Below are 17,221 nucleotides of genomic sequence, written 5' to 3'. Positions count from 1 at the left end.
CAGCAGGCCCTCCCGTCCTTGTAATCTCAGGATGTGTTAAACTGCCAAGCCTGACATTTCAAGGACCACGTTTTAAACTCTGGTTCATTTTGAAGCCTCTGAACCACTGTTACACGTCTGGGACACTTTAAGGCCAAAATTGCAAATTACTCTAGGCAAGCCTTATTAAAAATTGGTCTCTGCCAGCTATGTTTTTTCACCTTTGTAAAGGAAACCTTTGGTGACTCTTCCTGGTTGTTTTTCCTTTGCAGCGCCTTTGGACGGGAGATGCTGAAGCGGAACATTGGAGTAGTTGTGGTGGGATTTCCGGCTACCCCGATCATTGAGTCCAGAGCCAGGTTTTGCCTGTCGGCAGCTCATACCAAAGAAATACTTGATACTGTAAGTAGATGCTTTAATCTTGATATAAAATACTTTATACTAAGAAGGCCTGGTTATCAGATGAAATTAATCATCTGTTGATCCTGATGTTCTTTGAGCACCTAAGATGTTTACCAATAAAACAGAGGAGGGAATATACAGAGCTGCTTAAAACATTGCAGTTTACAAAAAAAAAAAAAAAAAAAACTCCATTAGATCACCCACCAGACCATATGTGATCATCGAGACTCTGGGGAATTTTCTGGCTTCATCTTGTTCCACGCCCACCCTCCTTATGGCCTCTGCAACCATACAGTTTTATTTCTATTCTAGCCGTTTCTGCTATAACTATCTTGTGTGTTATTTTTGTCTGGAGGATTTTCTCTCTTGAGCCTTCTCTTTCCTTTGCCCTGCTAACCATTCTTCACGTCCCACTAAAAGGAATCTTGCTCAAGGGTATTCCCAAACCCTCTTGCTTAACATTTCCTTGGAATCTTAAGATTTCCCCTTAGTCTTTTTCCGATCCGCCATCTGCGGTGGCATCGCCGCCAACATGCAGATTTTCGTGAAGACCCTCACGGGGAATACCATCACTCTCGAGGTTGAACCCTCGGATACAATAGAAAATGTAAAAGCCAAGATCCAGGATAAGGAAGGAATTCCTCCTGACCAGCAAAGACTGCAAGCCACTGGAAGATGGACGTACTTTGTCTGACTACAACATTCAAAAGGCGCCCACTCTTCATCTTGTGTCGAGGTGGTGCTAAGAAAAGGAAGAAGTCTTATAACCACTCCCAAGAAGAGTAAGCATAAGAGAAAGAAGGTTACGCTGGCTGTCCTGAAATACTACAAAGTGGATGAGAATGGCAAAATCATTCGCCTTCGTTGGGAGTGCCCTTCAGATGAATGCGGTGCTGGAGTTTTTATGGCAGCCACTTTAACAGACATTATTGTGGCAAATGTTGTCTGACCTATTGCTTCAACAGACCAGAAGACAAGTAATTTGGACATGGATTAATAAAAGACATGAGCTAATATTTCAAAAAAAAAGATTTCCCCTTAGTGAATCACTCACACCTTTCATTATTTATGGCAGTATTCTCCATTAGATAGTCTTTTTTTTTTTTTTTTATTTTATTTTTTTTAATCCTCACCCGAGGACATTTTCCATTTTTCATTCAGATAGAGCGGGAAGGAGAGAGAGGAAGAGAGAGAAACATCGACGTGAAAGGGACACATCGAGTGGCCGCCACCCACACGACCCAACCAGGGCCGGGGACAAACTGCAACCGAGGTACATGCCCTTAGCGGGAACCGAACCCGGGTCTCTGTGGACCGCAGGCTGACGCTCTAACCGCTGAGCCAAACCGGCCAGGGCCCATTAGATAGTCTTAAGGATAGGAACTAAGTCTGTTTTTTTCATTTTCTGTCCCCAAGATCTAACACAGTGCCAAGCACATAGTAGAGGCTTCTGATTACTGTATTACCAAATTTAATTATTTGTGGTCTCAGTATATTATCATCTCTTGATATTCTCTCAATATGCTATTATTTCACATCAAAGACTTCAGACTTTAAATAAGTATTGCTTTCACCCTGGCTGATGTGGCTCAGTTGGTTGGGCATCATCTCGTGCACCGAAAAGTTGCCAGTTTGATTCCTAGTCAGGATAAGTACCTGGATTGTGGGCTTGATACCCGGTATGGGGCCTGCAAGAGGCAGCCAGTTGATGTTATGCTCTCACACTGATGTTTTACTCTTTCTCTCTCTCCCTTCTCCCCTCCCCCCTCTCTCCTTACCTCCCTCTCTTCCTATCCCTACCTCTCTCTCTAAAGATCAATACATTATTCTTTATAAAATAAAATAAATAAGTATTGCTTTCTGGGAATTTATAAAGCTCTAAAACATAGTGTTTTATAAAAACATTGGAGAGCTGCTAATCTTAATAGCATGAACATGTGTTTTGTGTTTTTTTTTTATCCTCACCCGAGGATATTTTTCCTTTTTTTTTTTTGTACAGATAGAGTGGGAGGGAGAGAGAGAGAGAGAAACATCGACATGAAGGGACACATCAAGTGGCTGCCACCCGCACGACCAACCAGGGCCAGGGACAAACTGCAACCGAAGTACGTGCCCTTAGCGGGAACCGAACCCGGGTCTCTCTGGACCGCAGGCCGACGCTCTAACCGCTGAGCCAAACTGGCCAGGGCTGAACATGTGTTTCTGACAGTTCATTATAACAATTTTATATTTCCAAGCAGCTGAGGACTAATTTCTTTCTTCCTATTTCTACATAGCAAAATTTCCACCAATATGAGTATATTCTTAATCACATTCTGAAACTGTGAAATTGGATTCAGTTTATTAATACTGTATCTTTGTTTTTCTTTTACTTTTGAGTATGCCCTTCAGATTTTTTTCAATAGGTTTTATTATTTTTCAAAAATCTTACTGGTGAATATCTGCATTGATTTTTTTTTTTTTTTTTTTATGTTTTTATTGATTTGAGAGAGAAAGAGAAACATAAGTGTGAGAGAGAAACACTGATTGGTTGCCTCCTGTATGCACCCTGACTGGGGCTCTAACAGGCGAACTTTCAGTGGATGGAATGAAGCTCAATCAACTGAGCTTCCCTGGCCAGGGCGATTATGTTTTGTTTTTTAAACCCAGTGATGTGAGCTTTTTTCCCATTCTACTCTATTTGGATGTTTATGAGTTTTGGCATGCCTTTGAAAAATATCTGTCTCATTATCAGCAGTGGCCATAGGAATACATTATGTTTTCTAAGAACAATTTAGTTTTTGTTTTGTTTTTGCCCTTGTGGAACTTATATTTTAGTACAGGGAGACTGTCAATAAATAAGAAATTTAATCATAAACTAAATTATCTAATATTTGAGGGGTATGAGTGCTTTAGGAAAACAAAAACAGAGCAAGGTTTATTTAGAGTGGGAAAGGTTGGAATTGAAAACAGGAGGACATGCTAGGTTGCACTGAGAAGATAACATTTGAACAGATTTGAGAGCAATTAAGGAGTCAGCCAAGTAGATATCTTGAGAAGGAACATTCCTGACAGGAAACAGCTAGTGGAAGGCTCTGAGGCCAGGAGTGTGCTTCACCAGTGTGCGCGCACAAGGACGAGGGCAGAGAAGTGACAGAGTGGATGGCGGGGACAGACTGTAGAGGACCTTCTTTGTAGGCAGGCCCTTGCAAAGACTTTGGCTTTTATTTATTTTATTTTTCTGATAGATATGTATTTATTGCCATTTTATGGTTCAAATTTATCTTGTTTTGCTGTTAATCCTTACCCAAGGATATTTTTTCATTGATTTTAGATAGAGTAGAAGGGAGAGAGAGAGAGAGAGAGACGTGAGAGACAAGACACATAGATTGATTGGTTGCCTCCTGTACCCAGGGATCAAACCTGCAACCCAGGAATGTACCTTTGATTGGCAGTTGAACCTGAGACTTTGGTGTGCAGGCCAACACTCTAACTACTGAGCCACACCAGCCAGGGCTAACCTTTTTACCTTTTTTAAAGAAGATCCTTTAACATGTCATATAATACTGGCTTTGTGGTGAGAACTTCTTTAACTTTTTCTTATCTGGGAAGCTCTTTATACCACCTTCTAAATGATAGCTTTGCTGGGTAGAGTTATCGGTTGTAGGTCCTTGCTTTTCTTTACAGTCATCCCTCGTTTATAGCAGTTAATCCGTTCCAGACTAGTAGTTGCACCTGGCGTTGAAGGATTTCTGGGGTACTCAGATAAATAGGCCTACAGTCCATATGTACAGTAATTTTTAATTGTAATACAGGGGTGTATAATTGACTCAGACAACCGAGTGTGCTCTGTATTATTTTCACTGTCTCGATCAACTTTTTAATGAATACATTTGAAAAAACCGCGATAGAGTGAAGCCACAGAAGTAGAAGCACTAAGTAGCAAGGGATGACTGTACTTTGAATATTTCTTGCCACTCCCTTCTGGCCTGCAAAGTTTCTGTTGAGAAATCATCTGACAATCTTATGGGAGCTCCCTTGTAGGTAACTAACTGCTTGTCTCTTTCTGCTTTTAAGATTCTCCCTTTCTCTTTAACCTTTGGCATTTTACTTATGATGTGTCTTGGTGTGGGCCTCTTGGGGTTCATCTTGTTTGGGACTCTCTGCACTTCCTAGACATGTATGTCTGTTTCTTTTACCAGGTAAGGGAAGTTTTCTATCATTATTTTTTCAAATAGGTTTCAATTTCTTGCTCCTTGTCCTCCTACCATGATGCAAACATTGGTACACTTGAAGTTGTCCCAGAGGCTCCTTACGCTATCTTCATATTTTTAGATTCTTTTTTCTTTTTTCTGTTCTAATTGGGTGTTTTTATTTCCTCATATTCCAGATTGCTGATTTTATACTTGGTGTCCTCTGTTGATGCCTTATAATTATTTTTCATTTCAATTTGTGTCTCCTTCACTTCTGACTAGTTTTTTTTATCATTCTTATGTCCATGCTGTTGAAATTCTAAGTTTCTTGAGTATTCTTCTAGCCACTGTTTTGAACTCTGTATCTGGTAGTTTATTTGCTTCCTTCCATTTAGTTCTTTTTCTGGATATTTCTCCTGTTCTTTCATTTGCGACGTTTCTTTGTCTCCACATTTTGGCTGCTTCCCTGTGTTTATTTCTGTGTATTAGGTAAAGCTGCTATGTCTCCCAGATTTGGTAGAATTGCCTTGTGTGGTAGGTGTCCTGCTGAGCCCAGTGGCACCACCACTCTAGTCACCTGAGCTGGGTGCTTGTGGGCCCTGTGCACTATTCTGTTGTAGTTGAGCCTTGATTGCTTTTGGCATCACTGAGGGATTGACCCCAGGCCAGTCAGCTGTGAGGACCAGCTGTGACTACAGCAGAAGAGCTGCTGTGCAATAGTTGACCCTACAGAGCACAGCTTGCTTCAGTGGGTCTTTCGTGTTCACTGAGTCTACCACTTGAGTGTGTCACTCTTGAAGGTGGTAGCATTGTAATTCATTGTGGGCTGAAGCTGTACACTCGGTGTGCTGGCTCTGGACCATCCCAGAAGGTGCAGGCCACAGTCAGCTGCCACCTGTGTTCTGCTCTTGGGCCACCTGGCATGAGCCTACAAAGCAATCTGTAGAAGGCTGCTATTTGTCCTAGACTTGGAGCTACCCAGGCAAGGCCAAGCTGTGAACCAAGGCCAGCTGCTGCTAGTGCTGAGTAAGGCTCCTTAGTGAGAGGTACCAGACAAGCTGAGACCAGATGATGCTTATTTGAGAACATTTAGGAAGGTCTGAAGATATGCTGGACAGGCTATTCTAATGAGAAAGCCACTGGAAACAGCTTGGGTAGGCCTGGAAGTTGGGTGGGGTGGAGCCTCAGGGAATCACAAAGGTGGGGCACACATGAGCCAGGTTGATATAGAGTCTCAGATATGGCGGAGTTTCAGATATGGCGGCTCCCTGGCCTCTGCCAGCACTTCTGTCTGTGGGAAAACTGCCCTCCTCCCCCCAAGCTCTCACCCCTGATGCCGGACAATTCAGTTTCTCCCTGTGTGCCTCTGGTGCCTTTTAAGCTGCCGTCCCAATGCTGGAGCTCAGAGGGAGTGAGTCCAAGTAAGTCTGTGCCCAGGCCCTTTTAAGAGGAACTGCCCGGGACTCCAGCCGCCTTTGTCTCCCTCAGCCTCAATCTCCGCTGTTTTTTGCAGCTGGAAGTTATGGAGACTTGGCACTGGAACCCTGGGATGGGGGGCCTGGTTTAGGGCTGACACCTCTCGCTCTTCTGGGGGACCTCCATAGTCGCGAGATATCCCTCCTGATTTCTAGCTGCTACACATAGGTTTGGGACCAGCCTGTTCCACATCTCTGCCCCTCCTACTAGTTAGTCTCAGTATTCTTTTTAAATTGATTTTTAGAGAGAGAAAGTGATACATCTATTTGTTGTTCCACTTACTTTTATGCATAAATTGGTTGCTCATTGTATGTCCCCTGACCTGGGATCAAATCTCTAACCTGGGCGTATCAGGATGACGCTCTAACCAACTGAGCTACCTGGCCAGAGTGATGTGGCTTCTTCTTTAATTCCTTAGTTATAGGACTTCTATTCAGCCAGATTTTAGGCAATTCTGAATGATGGCTGTTCTGTAGTTTAATTGTAATTTTGATGTGGTTGTGAGAGGAGTTGAGCCCTGCATTTACCTGTATCGCCATCTTGACCGGAAATTCTAACAACTTTGTTGAGAACTGTACACATACATGAAAGAACTTAGGTATAACTAGGTATCGAAGCAGATTTCTGTTGCCAATGAGTATGATGATTTCCAAATGAGAATTCTGGTCTTTTTCATAAGATCCACTTGAGGGATTATTTGACTTTGCCTTCCGTTTAGTATTTTTAAATCATAAAGTGCATCTTTTGAAACCATAGGTTTGTTAAAGTCATTTTATCTTGTGATGTTTTATGGAACTAAACTTGAACATTATGAGAAACAAACAAATTTTCATTTAGTTATGGGCCTTCTGACGTGATTTTCTATGGAGAAAATGCCATAAAACCCACCAAAAAAACCCAACCAGCTAGAGCTAATAAACATAGTCAGCAAACGCAGGGTGAAAGATCCACACACAAACTAGTGTGTTTCCACCCTGGCCGGTGTGACTCAGTGGTTGGAGTGTCCAGCCTATGTGCTAAAATGTCAAGGGTTCAACCACTAGTCAAGGACGTGTGCCTGGGTTGCAGGTTCAATCCAGTTGGGCAGGAGGCAACCAATGGATGTGCCTCTCACATCAATGTTTCTTTCTGTGTGTGTGTCTCTCACCCCTCTCTGCTCCCTCTCTCTCCCTCCCTCCATTCCACTCTCTCTAAAAACCAATGGAAAAAATATCCTCAGATGAGAGTTAACAAAAAAAAAAAGTAGCCCTGGCCGGTTTGGCTCAGCGGTTAGAGTGTCGGCCTGCGGTACAGAGAGACCCGGGTTCAGTTCCCACTAAGGACACGTACCTCAGTTGCAGTTTGTCCCCAGCCCTGGTTGGTTGTGCGGGTGGCAGCCACTCGATGTGTCCCTTCACGTCAATGTTTCTCTCTCTCTCCCTCTCTCTCCCTCCCGCTCTATCTGAACAAAGGATGGAAAAAATGTCCTCGGTTGAGGATAGAAAAAAAAAAGTATATTTCTGTATACCAGCATTGAACAAGTGAAATTAAGAAAATGTATTTATGATAGCATTCAAACATTGCTAAAAGAAGACTTCAGTAAATGGGAAGACACTCTGTGTTCGTGGGTTGGAAGATTTAATATTGTTAAGATGGCAGTACAGCAAGATCCACAGATCCAATGCAATCCGTATCAAAATCCCAATGGCCTTTTTGGCCAAAATGGAAAAGCTGAGCCTCAAATTCATAATCAACTGTAGGGTCCCCAGATAGCCAAAACAGTATTAAAAAATAAAATTGAAGTTGGAGGACTCAAACTTCCTGATTTCAAAACTTACTACAAAGCTACAGTAATTAAAAATAGTTGGAGTTCTAGCATAAGGATATATATGTAGACCAATGGAATATCATTGAGAGCCCAGAAATAAACTCAAACATCTGGCCAGTTGGTTTTCAGCAAGGGAACCAAAGTTAGTCAATGGGGAAAGACTAGTCTGTTCAACAGATGATGCTGGGCGACTGGATAACTACATGCAAAAGGATGAAGTTGGACCCCTACAACATGGGTAAACTTTGTGCTAAGTGAAAGGAGCCAGACACAAAATACCACATTAGCACAAAGTCCAGAATAGGCAAATTCCTAGGGTCCGAAAATAGATTGGTGCCCCTGGCCAGGTGACTCAGTTGGTTGGAGCATCCTCCCATACACCAAAAAAAAGGTTGCAGATTTGATTCCTGGTCTGGACACATTCCTAGGTTTCGGTTCAATCCCCAGTTGGGTTGAGTATACAAGGCAATCCATTGTTATTTCTCTCTCTCCCCCTCCCTCCCCCATTCCCAAGTCCCCACCCCTCCTCCTCTCTGTTTCCCTCTCTTCCTCTCTAAAATCAATAAACATATCTTTGGATAAGGATTTTTTTTTAATTACTCTTAAAAAAGAGGTTGGTGGTTATCAGGGCTTTAGGGGAGGGAAGAATGAGAATTGATTGACAGGAGTATGGTTTCTTTTTTGAGGTGATATGCTTTAAAATTAGATAGTGATGAAAGTCGTACAACTCTGAATATACTAAGAAGCTTTGACTTGCCCGGCCAGTGTGGCTCAGTGGTTGAGTGTTGACCCATGTACCAAGAGGTCCCCGATTTGATTCCTGGTCAGGGCACATGACCAGGTTGTGGGCCCGATTCCCCAGTGAGGGGCGTGCAGGAGGCAGCCAATCAGTGTTCTCTCTCATCAATATTTCTGTCTCTCTCTCCCATTCTCTTCCTCTCTCTTTAAAATCAATAAAGGAAAAAGAAAAAAAAAAGCCTTGACTTGTACACTTTTAAAAGGTGAATTTTGTGGCATGTGAATTGTATTTCATAAAAGTTATTTTTAAAAATAAAAGGATGGGGCTATTGGCTCAGGGGCCCAGCTATCCTAAAATACTCTCTTGTTAAAGGACCATACCCAACCGTATAATTAACACTTTTTTAAACTAAGAACCCATCTTATCCTGTGATCCAGTGGTTTGGTGTAGACTGTTAACAAATGGTGGTCCTTGTAATGGTTCCTTATGTCTGATCTGACCAGGTAACCCCACATAATGGCCAGCAGTTTCTAGTTACAATATTACCTTTTATGTAAATAAAATTTACTCATCTGAAGTATTTGGTGTGGGATCAGAGGAAGTTTTGTTATCTAGATTCCTTGGGGCTACCATGGGTTCATTTTCTTTTTTACACTGATGAAAAAATATTAAGTTCTTCTGAAGTCAGAGTTCATAAATGCCCTTTATTCTGTGATCTTAGTAACTCATATGTTGTTTTAAATTAACAAATCCTGTATCAGAGGTCAGGAGCATAAATGGCTAATGGGTTCTCCCAGCTGAAATTCAACCTCAAATTGTTTCCATATGGAGCCTTCAGTTAGATCTCAAAGGTACCACTGTTCTGATGGGATATTAAAATCCAGCTCTTATTTGCTTTTTATACTTTTCACATTTGGAGTGAAGAATGTTTTACCCTGGCCAGTTGGGCTCTGCAGTTAGAGCATCAGCCTGTGGACCAAAGAGTCTCAGGTTCGATTCCAGTGGTCAAGGGCACGTACTTCAGTTGCAGTTTGATCCCCGGCTCTGGAAATCGTGCAGGAGGCAGCCATTCGATGTGTGTCTCTCTCACATCGATGTTTCTCTCTCTCTCTCTCTCTCTCTCTCTCTCCCTCTCTCCCTCCCCCCCTCCCTCTCCCTTCCTCCTTCCCTCCCTCTCCCTCCCTCTCCCTCCCTCCCTCCCTCTCTCTCTCTCCCTCCCTCTCCCCCTCCCTCTCTCTCTCACCCTTCTTGCTCCCCCTCCCTCCCAGTCTATCTGAAAATCAATGGAAAAATATTCTCGGGTGAGGATTAGGGGGAAGAAAAAGTTTTATCTTATGCTGGAATAAATAAGGAATACTAATCATAGTTTTTTTCTCTCTCCAAACACTGATTTTTAAAAGTTAAACTTAAGAACAGGTAAATGTGTCTTTTTACTAATAATGACCTGATTCCCTTTCTGAAATAGAAGGTATACATTTTTATATGGAATTATACCCATAAGAGTGGACAAAAGATTTAGATGCTTTGATGGAAATGTGGAGAGTTACGGGGCTTCTGCTGCCCACTTTACTGTTTCTTAGTCTAATGAACTGGTGTCATAGACAGACATTGTCTCCAAAGCCAACGCTCATTCACCCCAGGTTTGTTATTAGACCCACTAGGTAACATCCACAGGTGCTTGGGGAGCATAACAGGGCTGGAAAGTTTTTGTGAATTAAAAACTGCATTCTTGCCCGGCCGGTGTGGCTCAGTGGTTGAGCGTCAACCCATGGACTGAGAGGTCACCAGTTCAATTCCTGGTCAGGGCACATGCCCAGGTTGTGGACCTGACCCCTAGTGGGGGGCATGCAGGAGGCGACCAATTAATGTTCTCTCTCATCAATGTTTCTCTCTCTCCCCCTTCTCCCTCCTCTCTCTCTAAAATCAATAAAGGGGAAAAAAAAACTGCATTCTTTCATTATTCCTGGAGCTTTTATTAGAAAGCCTTAGAATCTAAGATTTGAACATTTTTGCTCTCTTCCTTAAATTCCTCTGAGAGATATCTGGGGCTTAGAGTTCCCCTAGCCTTGCAGTGGATTTTTTCTGGGAAATTCTGAACACATATTTTCTTTCTTATATTGGAATCCTCTATTTCAACTCTCTGTGTGCTACTATTTGGAAAGGTTAACTCTGTGAACTATGATTCATACTTTGCTGTATGTATGTTATACTTTAAGAACTTAAAAAAAATTTTTTTAAATTGATTTTAGAGAGAGAGGAAGGGAGAGAGAGAGAAACATTGATGAGAGAGAGCACCGACTGACCACCTCCTGCACGCCCCGCACTGGGGATCGGGCCCACAACCTGGGCATGTGCCCTAACTGGGAATTGAACTGGTGACCTCTTGGTGCATGGGTCGATGCTCAACCACTGAGCCATACTGGCCGGGCAAGAACTTTTTTTCTTAATACATATAAGAAACTATATGTGGATTGCTCTACAAGGTAGGGCTACTGTTGCAATGAGAAAGAGACTTTTCATTTCATAACTTGCCTTACTGTTTGAATATTTTATAAGATACATGCTTTCTTTGAAAAATAAAGGGCTAGCCCTGGCCAGTTTGGCTCAGCGGTTAGAGCGTCGACCTGCGGTCCAGAGAGACCTGGGTTCGGTTCCCGCTAAGGGCACGTACCTCGGTTGCAGTTTGTCCCTGGCCCTGGTTGGGTTGTACGGGTGGCAGCCACTCGATGTGTCCCTTTCACGTCGATGTTTCTCTCTCTGTCTCTCTCTTCCTCTCTCTCCCTCCCACTCTGCCTGAACAAAAAATGGAAAAATGTTCTCAGGTGAGGATAAAAAAAGAAAAGAAAAGAAAAAGAAAAAGAAAGGGCTAAGTTTACAGTAAAGCAAGTTTTACTGAGACGGGTACAGTTTTGATGGGAAGATGGGACAGAGACTCTCTCAACTGGGTTTTGGAGTTCAGATCCCAGCTCTGCGCTTCCCTGCCCCTCCCTCACCCGCAGCCTGTCCGTTACCCAGTCCTCTCCTCAAGGTTCCCACTTTCTCACTGAGTCGGTGCAGGAGTCCACTTCGGGGACTCTCTCTGTCTTGCATCTGGGAAGCATCTCAGCGCAGATTCCTCATCAGTTTTCTGTAACGTGACACGGGAGAGAGCAAGCACTGAAGTATAAAAGGGGAGAAGACAAATCGTGACCAGCCTGGCAGGTCCAGGATGCATAATCCCTTTCCTACCAAGCACAGCATACTCAGACGGATCACACCCTTTATCCTGCACCCGCTGTGCATGGCCAGCCTCGCGTCCGTGCTCACCACGCAGCTCTTTGCACAGCTGCGCTGTGGTCCGGCCGTGTCTCTGCTCCACCAGGGATGGGAGGGCAGCGCCAGGTGTGCCTGCAGCCCACTAGCTCTGACTCCCCTCTGCCCTGTCTTATGTGTTTCAGGCTTTAAAGGAGATAGATGAAGTCGGGGACCTGTTGCAGCTGAAGTATTCCCGTCATCGGTTGGTACCTCTGCTGGACAGGCCCTTTGATGAGACTACGTATGAAGAAACAGAAGACTGAGCCTTTTTAGTGCTCCCTTAAAGAATCTCTTCCTCACCCAGGACAGTGTGTGGCCTTCTGAGCCAGGTCCAGGAACCACACTTCTGTGGCCGTCTCATGTGAAAGACATTTTCTCAGCTCCTGACGGTGGCCACCTCCACTCTAAGTGGCATTTTGTAAATAGTGAAAAACTGCTTCACGTCTTCCTTTGCTACATTTCACCTTTTAAAAAAGGTGACTCACTTTGCTATTTTGTCCATTAAAAATGTTTTATTTTATAACTATTCTACTTGTGAAATCACGCTGACCCTAGCCTGTCTCTGCTGACCACTCAGGCACCTCGCAGACTTGGGCCCATCTGCAGCTTCTGGCCCCGGCAGCCCAGCCGCGACGCACCTGCCCTCCCTGAGAGCGAGTGCCTTCCGCTGACGTCCCTCCGGGCCCCGAGGCTGCCGGCCTTGGAGCCCTTCTCTAGCCAGTCAAGTAACCAACCAAAGGGTTCTGCTTTTAGTCTTAAGTTTAGCCTTTTTAAAAAACCAGTAAACACTAACACTCTTGAAATCCCCCCTCGCTGTGTAACTCTCCCTGGTCTAGAGCCTCCCAAGGCTTGGTCTCGTTCCATTTACTGGAATAGAACAAGGGTGTCTTCGTTCACCACCAAATACTTCTTCACGATGCTCACTGTCTGAGGTTATGTCCAATTTCTGGGTCCTTCCCAAGCTCTAAGCTAACCCCACATCTATTTGGAACACTTACATTGTTTCAAAGGTCCCACATCCCAGCCTGATCAGACCTCCCTGGTGAAGCTGACTCACTGGGCACTGTCCTGGTACAGAGCGGCTCCGGCAGGGTGTCCGGGGCGGGCGGGCGGCCGGGAGGGAGCTGGGTGCTGCCTGCAGACGCCTGTGGTTTGCTGCCCACCGCTGTCTGCTTTTCCAAGCGGCGAGGGCCCCTGCCTGGGTCTGGGTCCAGATTAGAGTTTAAACTGGTGATGGGAAATAAGGGTAAATCCTCTCCTCAGAAATCGTTTGTCATGTTCCTGTTCAAGGGTTAAAGTCATGAAGTACCCTTTCTAGAAGTGGCCCATTGAAATATCATTTTCTGAGTGCTGGTTCTCTTCATTCTTGATGTCCTAAGACAGTTTCAGCCTGACACTGGGGGTTCAGGGTCCCCCTTGCCTTCCATTCCCTTCTTTTTTTAGAAATTCTGAACACATATCTTTCCCAAACTGGGACCCTCTGTTTTAACTGTTTTCATACCAGGTGAGAGGACTTCTTTCAGAGAGCTTTGTACTGCTTGACCAAAGAACAGATCTGCAAATCACCATGTTAAAGTTCTCTTTTTTTTTTTCTTCTCTTAACCAAAGTTTAAGTGAAAAGAACTTTTGGCTCTATTATATCCAAGATCAGCTCGTCTTTGAGTAGCCATCAGGTATTACAGGGAAAGACTGGGAACTGAATGGAAAAGAATTCTGTGGAAGTATTTTTGCACATCTCTAATTTTTGAAACCACTCCTTTTATTGGTAAGAATTCTCAGTCCAGATTCTCTTGGGCATCTTATCGTCAGCTGTGGTATGTTTGTATTGATACATGTAGCGGAGGGTATAAGCAATGTTACTGTTTGTGAAGTTTTATTTTCATGTCTCAAGCTATCTTTGGTCACTCTCAGCATCTGAGAGCCTTAAGCCCTTGAAATATTCCAAGGTTTCATTTTACTTTTTTGAAGAACAGCAGGGGGTGAATAAAAGAACCACGCAGGGACTATACTTAGCATGTCCAAGTTGCAGTAAGAAAGAAATGTGGTAACCATGTAACTAGTCCTGTAAAATAAACTGCATTGCTAACCTTTCTTGCACATCTAGTTCCTCACGCTGGAACCCCACTAGAATACCTGATGGCTTTTGCATTGCAGTCACCAAGTCATGGGGTAGGGTTTGCAAAAGTCACAAACTTTAAGCAATGAATTTACCTGCCAGTCTTTATTTTGGCTTGCATGAAGTCACTGCAATATAAAATATCAGTTAGTATGGACATTTTAAAAATTATATATCACTTGGCTGGAGCAAAGTTATTTCAGGATAAATGTAGTTAAATTACAAGTTTATTTCAAAGAGACAAGTCCTGTGATCTTTCCAGGGCCTCTCCTTTCTAGAGTATAAAATATTATACATACTGGTTGTCTCTTCTTGAAACTAATATAAATCTAGGGTCCAGTCATATAAGTATCATCATTTAACCAAGCACTTGGGGAAATACGAGTGTATATAAATAGTCATTGGGAGAGAATAGAAATCTGGGACATGTAAGTATTGTTAAGTACATGGTTTAACAGCCTGAGTAGAGAATCTGATGGGATTCAAACAGGCATCAGGTAACCATGACTGCCAAAGCTGATCATCAGAGTGAGTCCATACAGGTGTGACTAGTCCTTGCCACGTTCTCCATCCCTCTGTTTAGCATTGCCTAGATCCATTTCCAGTTTATAAGAGCTTTTCCCACAGGAAATCTATAATGAGGGGACATCAAAGTCACACACACAATGGAGCGGGTAGCAGACTGTCCTCCCCCTTTGCCCTGGAATATGACTACATTCTGAAGCAAGGAAATTGAAAGTGGTCAGGGGCTTTGGAGCACTTTTTGAACTTTTTGCTTTGCTTTGGAAAATTTCTGTAGATCACATTCTAGTCTCCAGAACTGTGTGCTTGTTTGAAGAACGTGGCATCTTAGTCCTTCAGTCTCTATCTTAAACTTTGGTGCCAGGGTGAGGAATTCAGATGGTCAAAACACACTTCCTCACGTAGTCACAGAGGTGAACAAGTGCCCTGCACAACTACTGAGACCAAGGGATTGAATCTCCTTCCCATGATTGGTCTCCATATTCCTCCCTTCTGTACTTGGCCTTTCTTCCTTTCTGTACCTCCCAATTCCTGATTTTTAGAATTCCACAGGCAAGGGAGAGAAGGTGGGTGATTCTCGTTTTGTGAGTCTTTGTAGGGATGTGGCAGACCTGTCATCTGGTTCTCTTGTGCAAAGTACTGCTGTGTCCTAATTCCCATGGTGTCTTTCCTGATGTTCCAGGCAAACTGAAATGGGTTTTCATTTCTACTTGCTATCACCAAAGCTGTGTTCAGGCAGTGGGGAGAGTAGTGGTTTTCCTTCTGTGTACCTGCATGAAAATCAAGAACTGGAGCATTTCACAGGTAAAATCAGCGAAGCCCAAAGGGATTGTGAAGGGTTATAGGTCAAAAGATTCTTCTTTGGTGTTGAGCAGCTGTCTGCTTAAATGCAGACCCAGAACCCATAGATGTGCTGCTACCTGTTTATCATGGAAGCTCAGTGCCCAGCAGGCATCTTAATCCATTAAGCCAGTTAATCAAAATCCCTTCTACGTGGAGGAAAGTATGTCCGTTCTCAGCTTTATCCTCATGAAATGTAGTGTCCAGGCTCCCAGCCAATTGCCATGTGCCCAGATAGCCGAATTAGAAGGCTGGCTTCCTGCCTTATACTGAAGAAATGCTAGGACTAGCCAATGATCCATTTGCTTTTAATTGTACAGAAAATGTTGCTGCCCCTTTTGTTGTTTCCAGTGACCTGTATTCCAAGCATCTTCGGCTATGGAGTGAGTCTTTTCTAGGGAGGAAACCAAAGGGATTAGCTGGAGCCCCTACTGAAAATGTTTAATCCCATCTTCTGTGGTGAGCCTGCAGGTTATCATTCCCAGTCCACCTTTTGGAGTTCTTGGTTGGGGAGCTGTGGGCATGGTCTTGTTTACTGCATAAGTACACATGAAAAATGGCCTTAAACTGTGATTCTTTGTGGTATGATGAGATATAATAAACTGACCCTAAAGAATGCAATGGCTCTTAAACTGCACTTACTGTGGTGGTGTTTTTTTTCTTTATTGATTTTTGAGAGAGAGAACATCAATCGGCCGCCTCCTGCATGCCTCCCACTGGAGATCGGGCCCACAACCTGGGCATGTGCCCTGACCGGGAATCGAACCAGTGACCTCTTGGTGCATGGGTCAGTGCTCAACCACTGAGCCACACCAGCCGGGCAGTTACTGTGTTTTTAATGAAGCAATACCAAAGCTCTGTTCTTTTGGAGCAGTGGTGGGGAGGGTGAATGAAAGGTGAAAACGAGAACAGTACCTTGAGGTGCTAAGTGTCCTGTCTTGTTGCCATCTGCATGGAAAAGGGGATCCATCCCTCCATGTATGTGGAGCCTTAAGCCAAGTCAGTCTGCTTTTTCCAACTCAATTCTCAAGTTTCTTGTGCAAAGCTTGGTCTCTTTGACCCAGCCTTCCAAGAGAGTGTGGGACATGTCACTGACTAGGCTGGAATGGTAACTTGTCTGCACCCTAAACATTAGGGTGCAGACAAGTTACCATTAACATCTGTGATATTAAACCAATGGTTGGAATGACAGAGGGCATCCCCGATGGTTCTTCACAGGATACTGGTAAAATCATGTACCTACAGTCTTGATGATCCCTCTCTGTGTAAAAGTAGCTAACCTTAAGAGAAGGGGGAAAGAGAGATTAAGAATAGAGAAGTAGCTTAGGGGAAGCTGAGATCTTATTTTATTGGCCCATGTTTTCCCAATTTACCTGTGACCTGGAATTTGCCAGAGGTGCTGTGATAGCCCTCTCCATTGCCGCATATAATCTGAGAAAGTGAGAGAGGGGATGTCAACAAAAATGTAAGTGATGTGTTCGAATGTCACTCTCCCTCACCCCGGCACCCTTTTTTGCCAAGTTTTTTTTTCTTTTTTTACTTTGTTGGATGACTATGAAGCTATAAATAGTGGGTTGGGATTAGGTATATGAGTTTGTTTTTTTAATATGTTTTTATTGATTTTTTTTTTAGAGAGAGAGGAAGGTAGAGGAAGAGACAGAAACATCAGTGTGAGAGAAACATCAGTTGCCTCCCATATGCACCTTGACTGGGGATTGAACCCGCAACCTGGGTATGTGCCCTGACTGGGAATCAAACCAGCAACCTTTCGGGGCATGGGACAATGCTCCACCAACTTAGCCACCCCAGCCAGAGCAGTATACGAGTTTAAGAATGCATGTCAAGAACTGAAGAGTGTCAGAGGTGAGGGGAGT

The 17,221-nt window shown here is 43.7% G+C and overlaps 1 protein-coding gene and 1 pseudogene across 9 annotated transcripts in view; both read left to right on the top strand.

The window, feature by feature from the left end:
* The window catches only part of SPTLC2 (serine palmitoyltransferase long chain base subunit 2), a 113,136-nt gene extending 100,220 nt beyond the window's left edge, over positions 1-12,916 (top strand). For 7 of the 9 annotated variants that reach the window (XM_036262146.1, XM_036262142.1, XM_036262144.1 and 4 more), the window contains 2 exons: positions 252-381; positions 12,013-12,916. In XM_036262146.1, coding sequence (XP_036118039.1) covers positions 252-381; positions 12,013-12,132 — 250 coding nt within the window. In that variant the 3' untranslated portion in view covers positions 12,133-12,916. The remainder of the gene's footprint in view (positions 1-251; positions 382-12,012) is intronic. The other 2 variants (XR_004959573.1, XM_036262139.1) reach the window with 2 other exon arrangements.
* On the top strand, positions 857-1,377 carry LOC118630405 (annotated as a pseudogene).
* Positions 12,917-17,221: the final 4,305 nt, after the last annotated feature.

Source organism: Molossus molossus, unplaced genomic scaffold (genome assembly GCF_014108415.1).
Source record: "Molossus molossus isolate mMolMol1 unplaced genomic scaffold, mMolMol1.p scaffold_m16_p_1, whole genome shotgun sequence".
Taxonomy (NCBI): Eukaryota; Metazoa; Chordata; class Mammalia; order Chiroptera; family Molossidae; genus Molossus; species Molossus molossus.
Note: the sequence above shows the minus strand (reverse complement) of the source record. Positions and strands in the feature narration are given on the sequence as shown.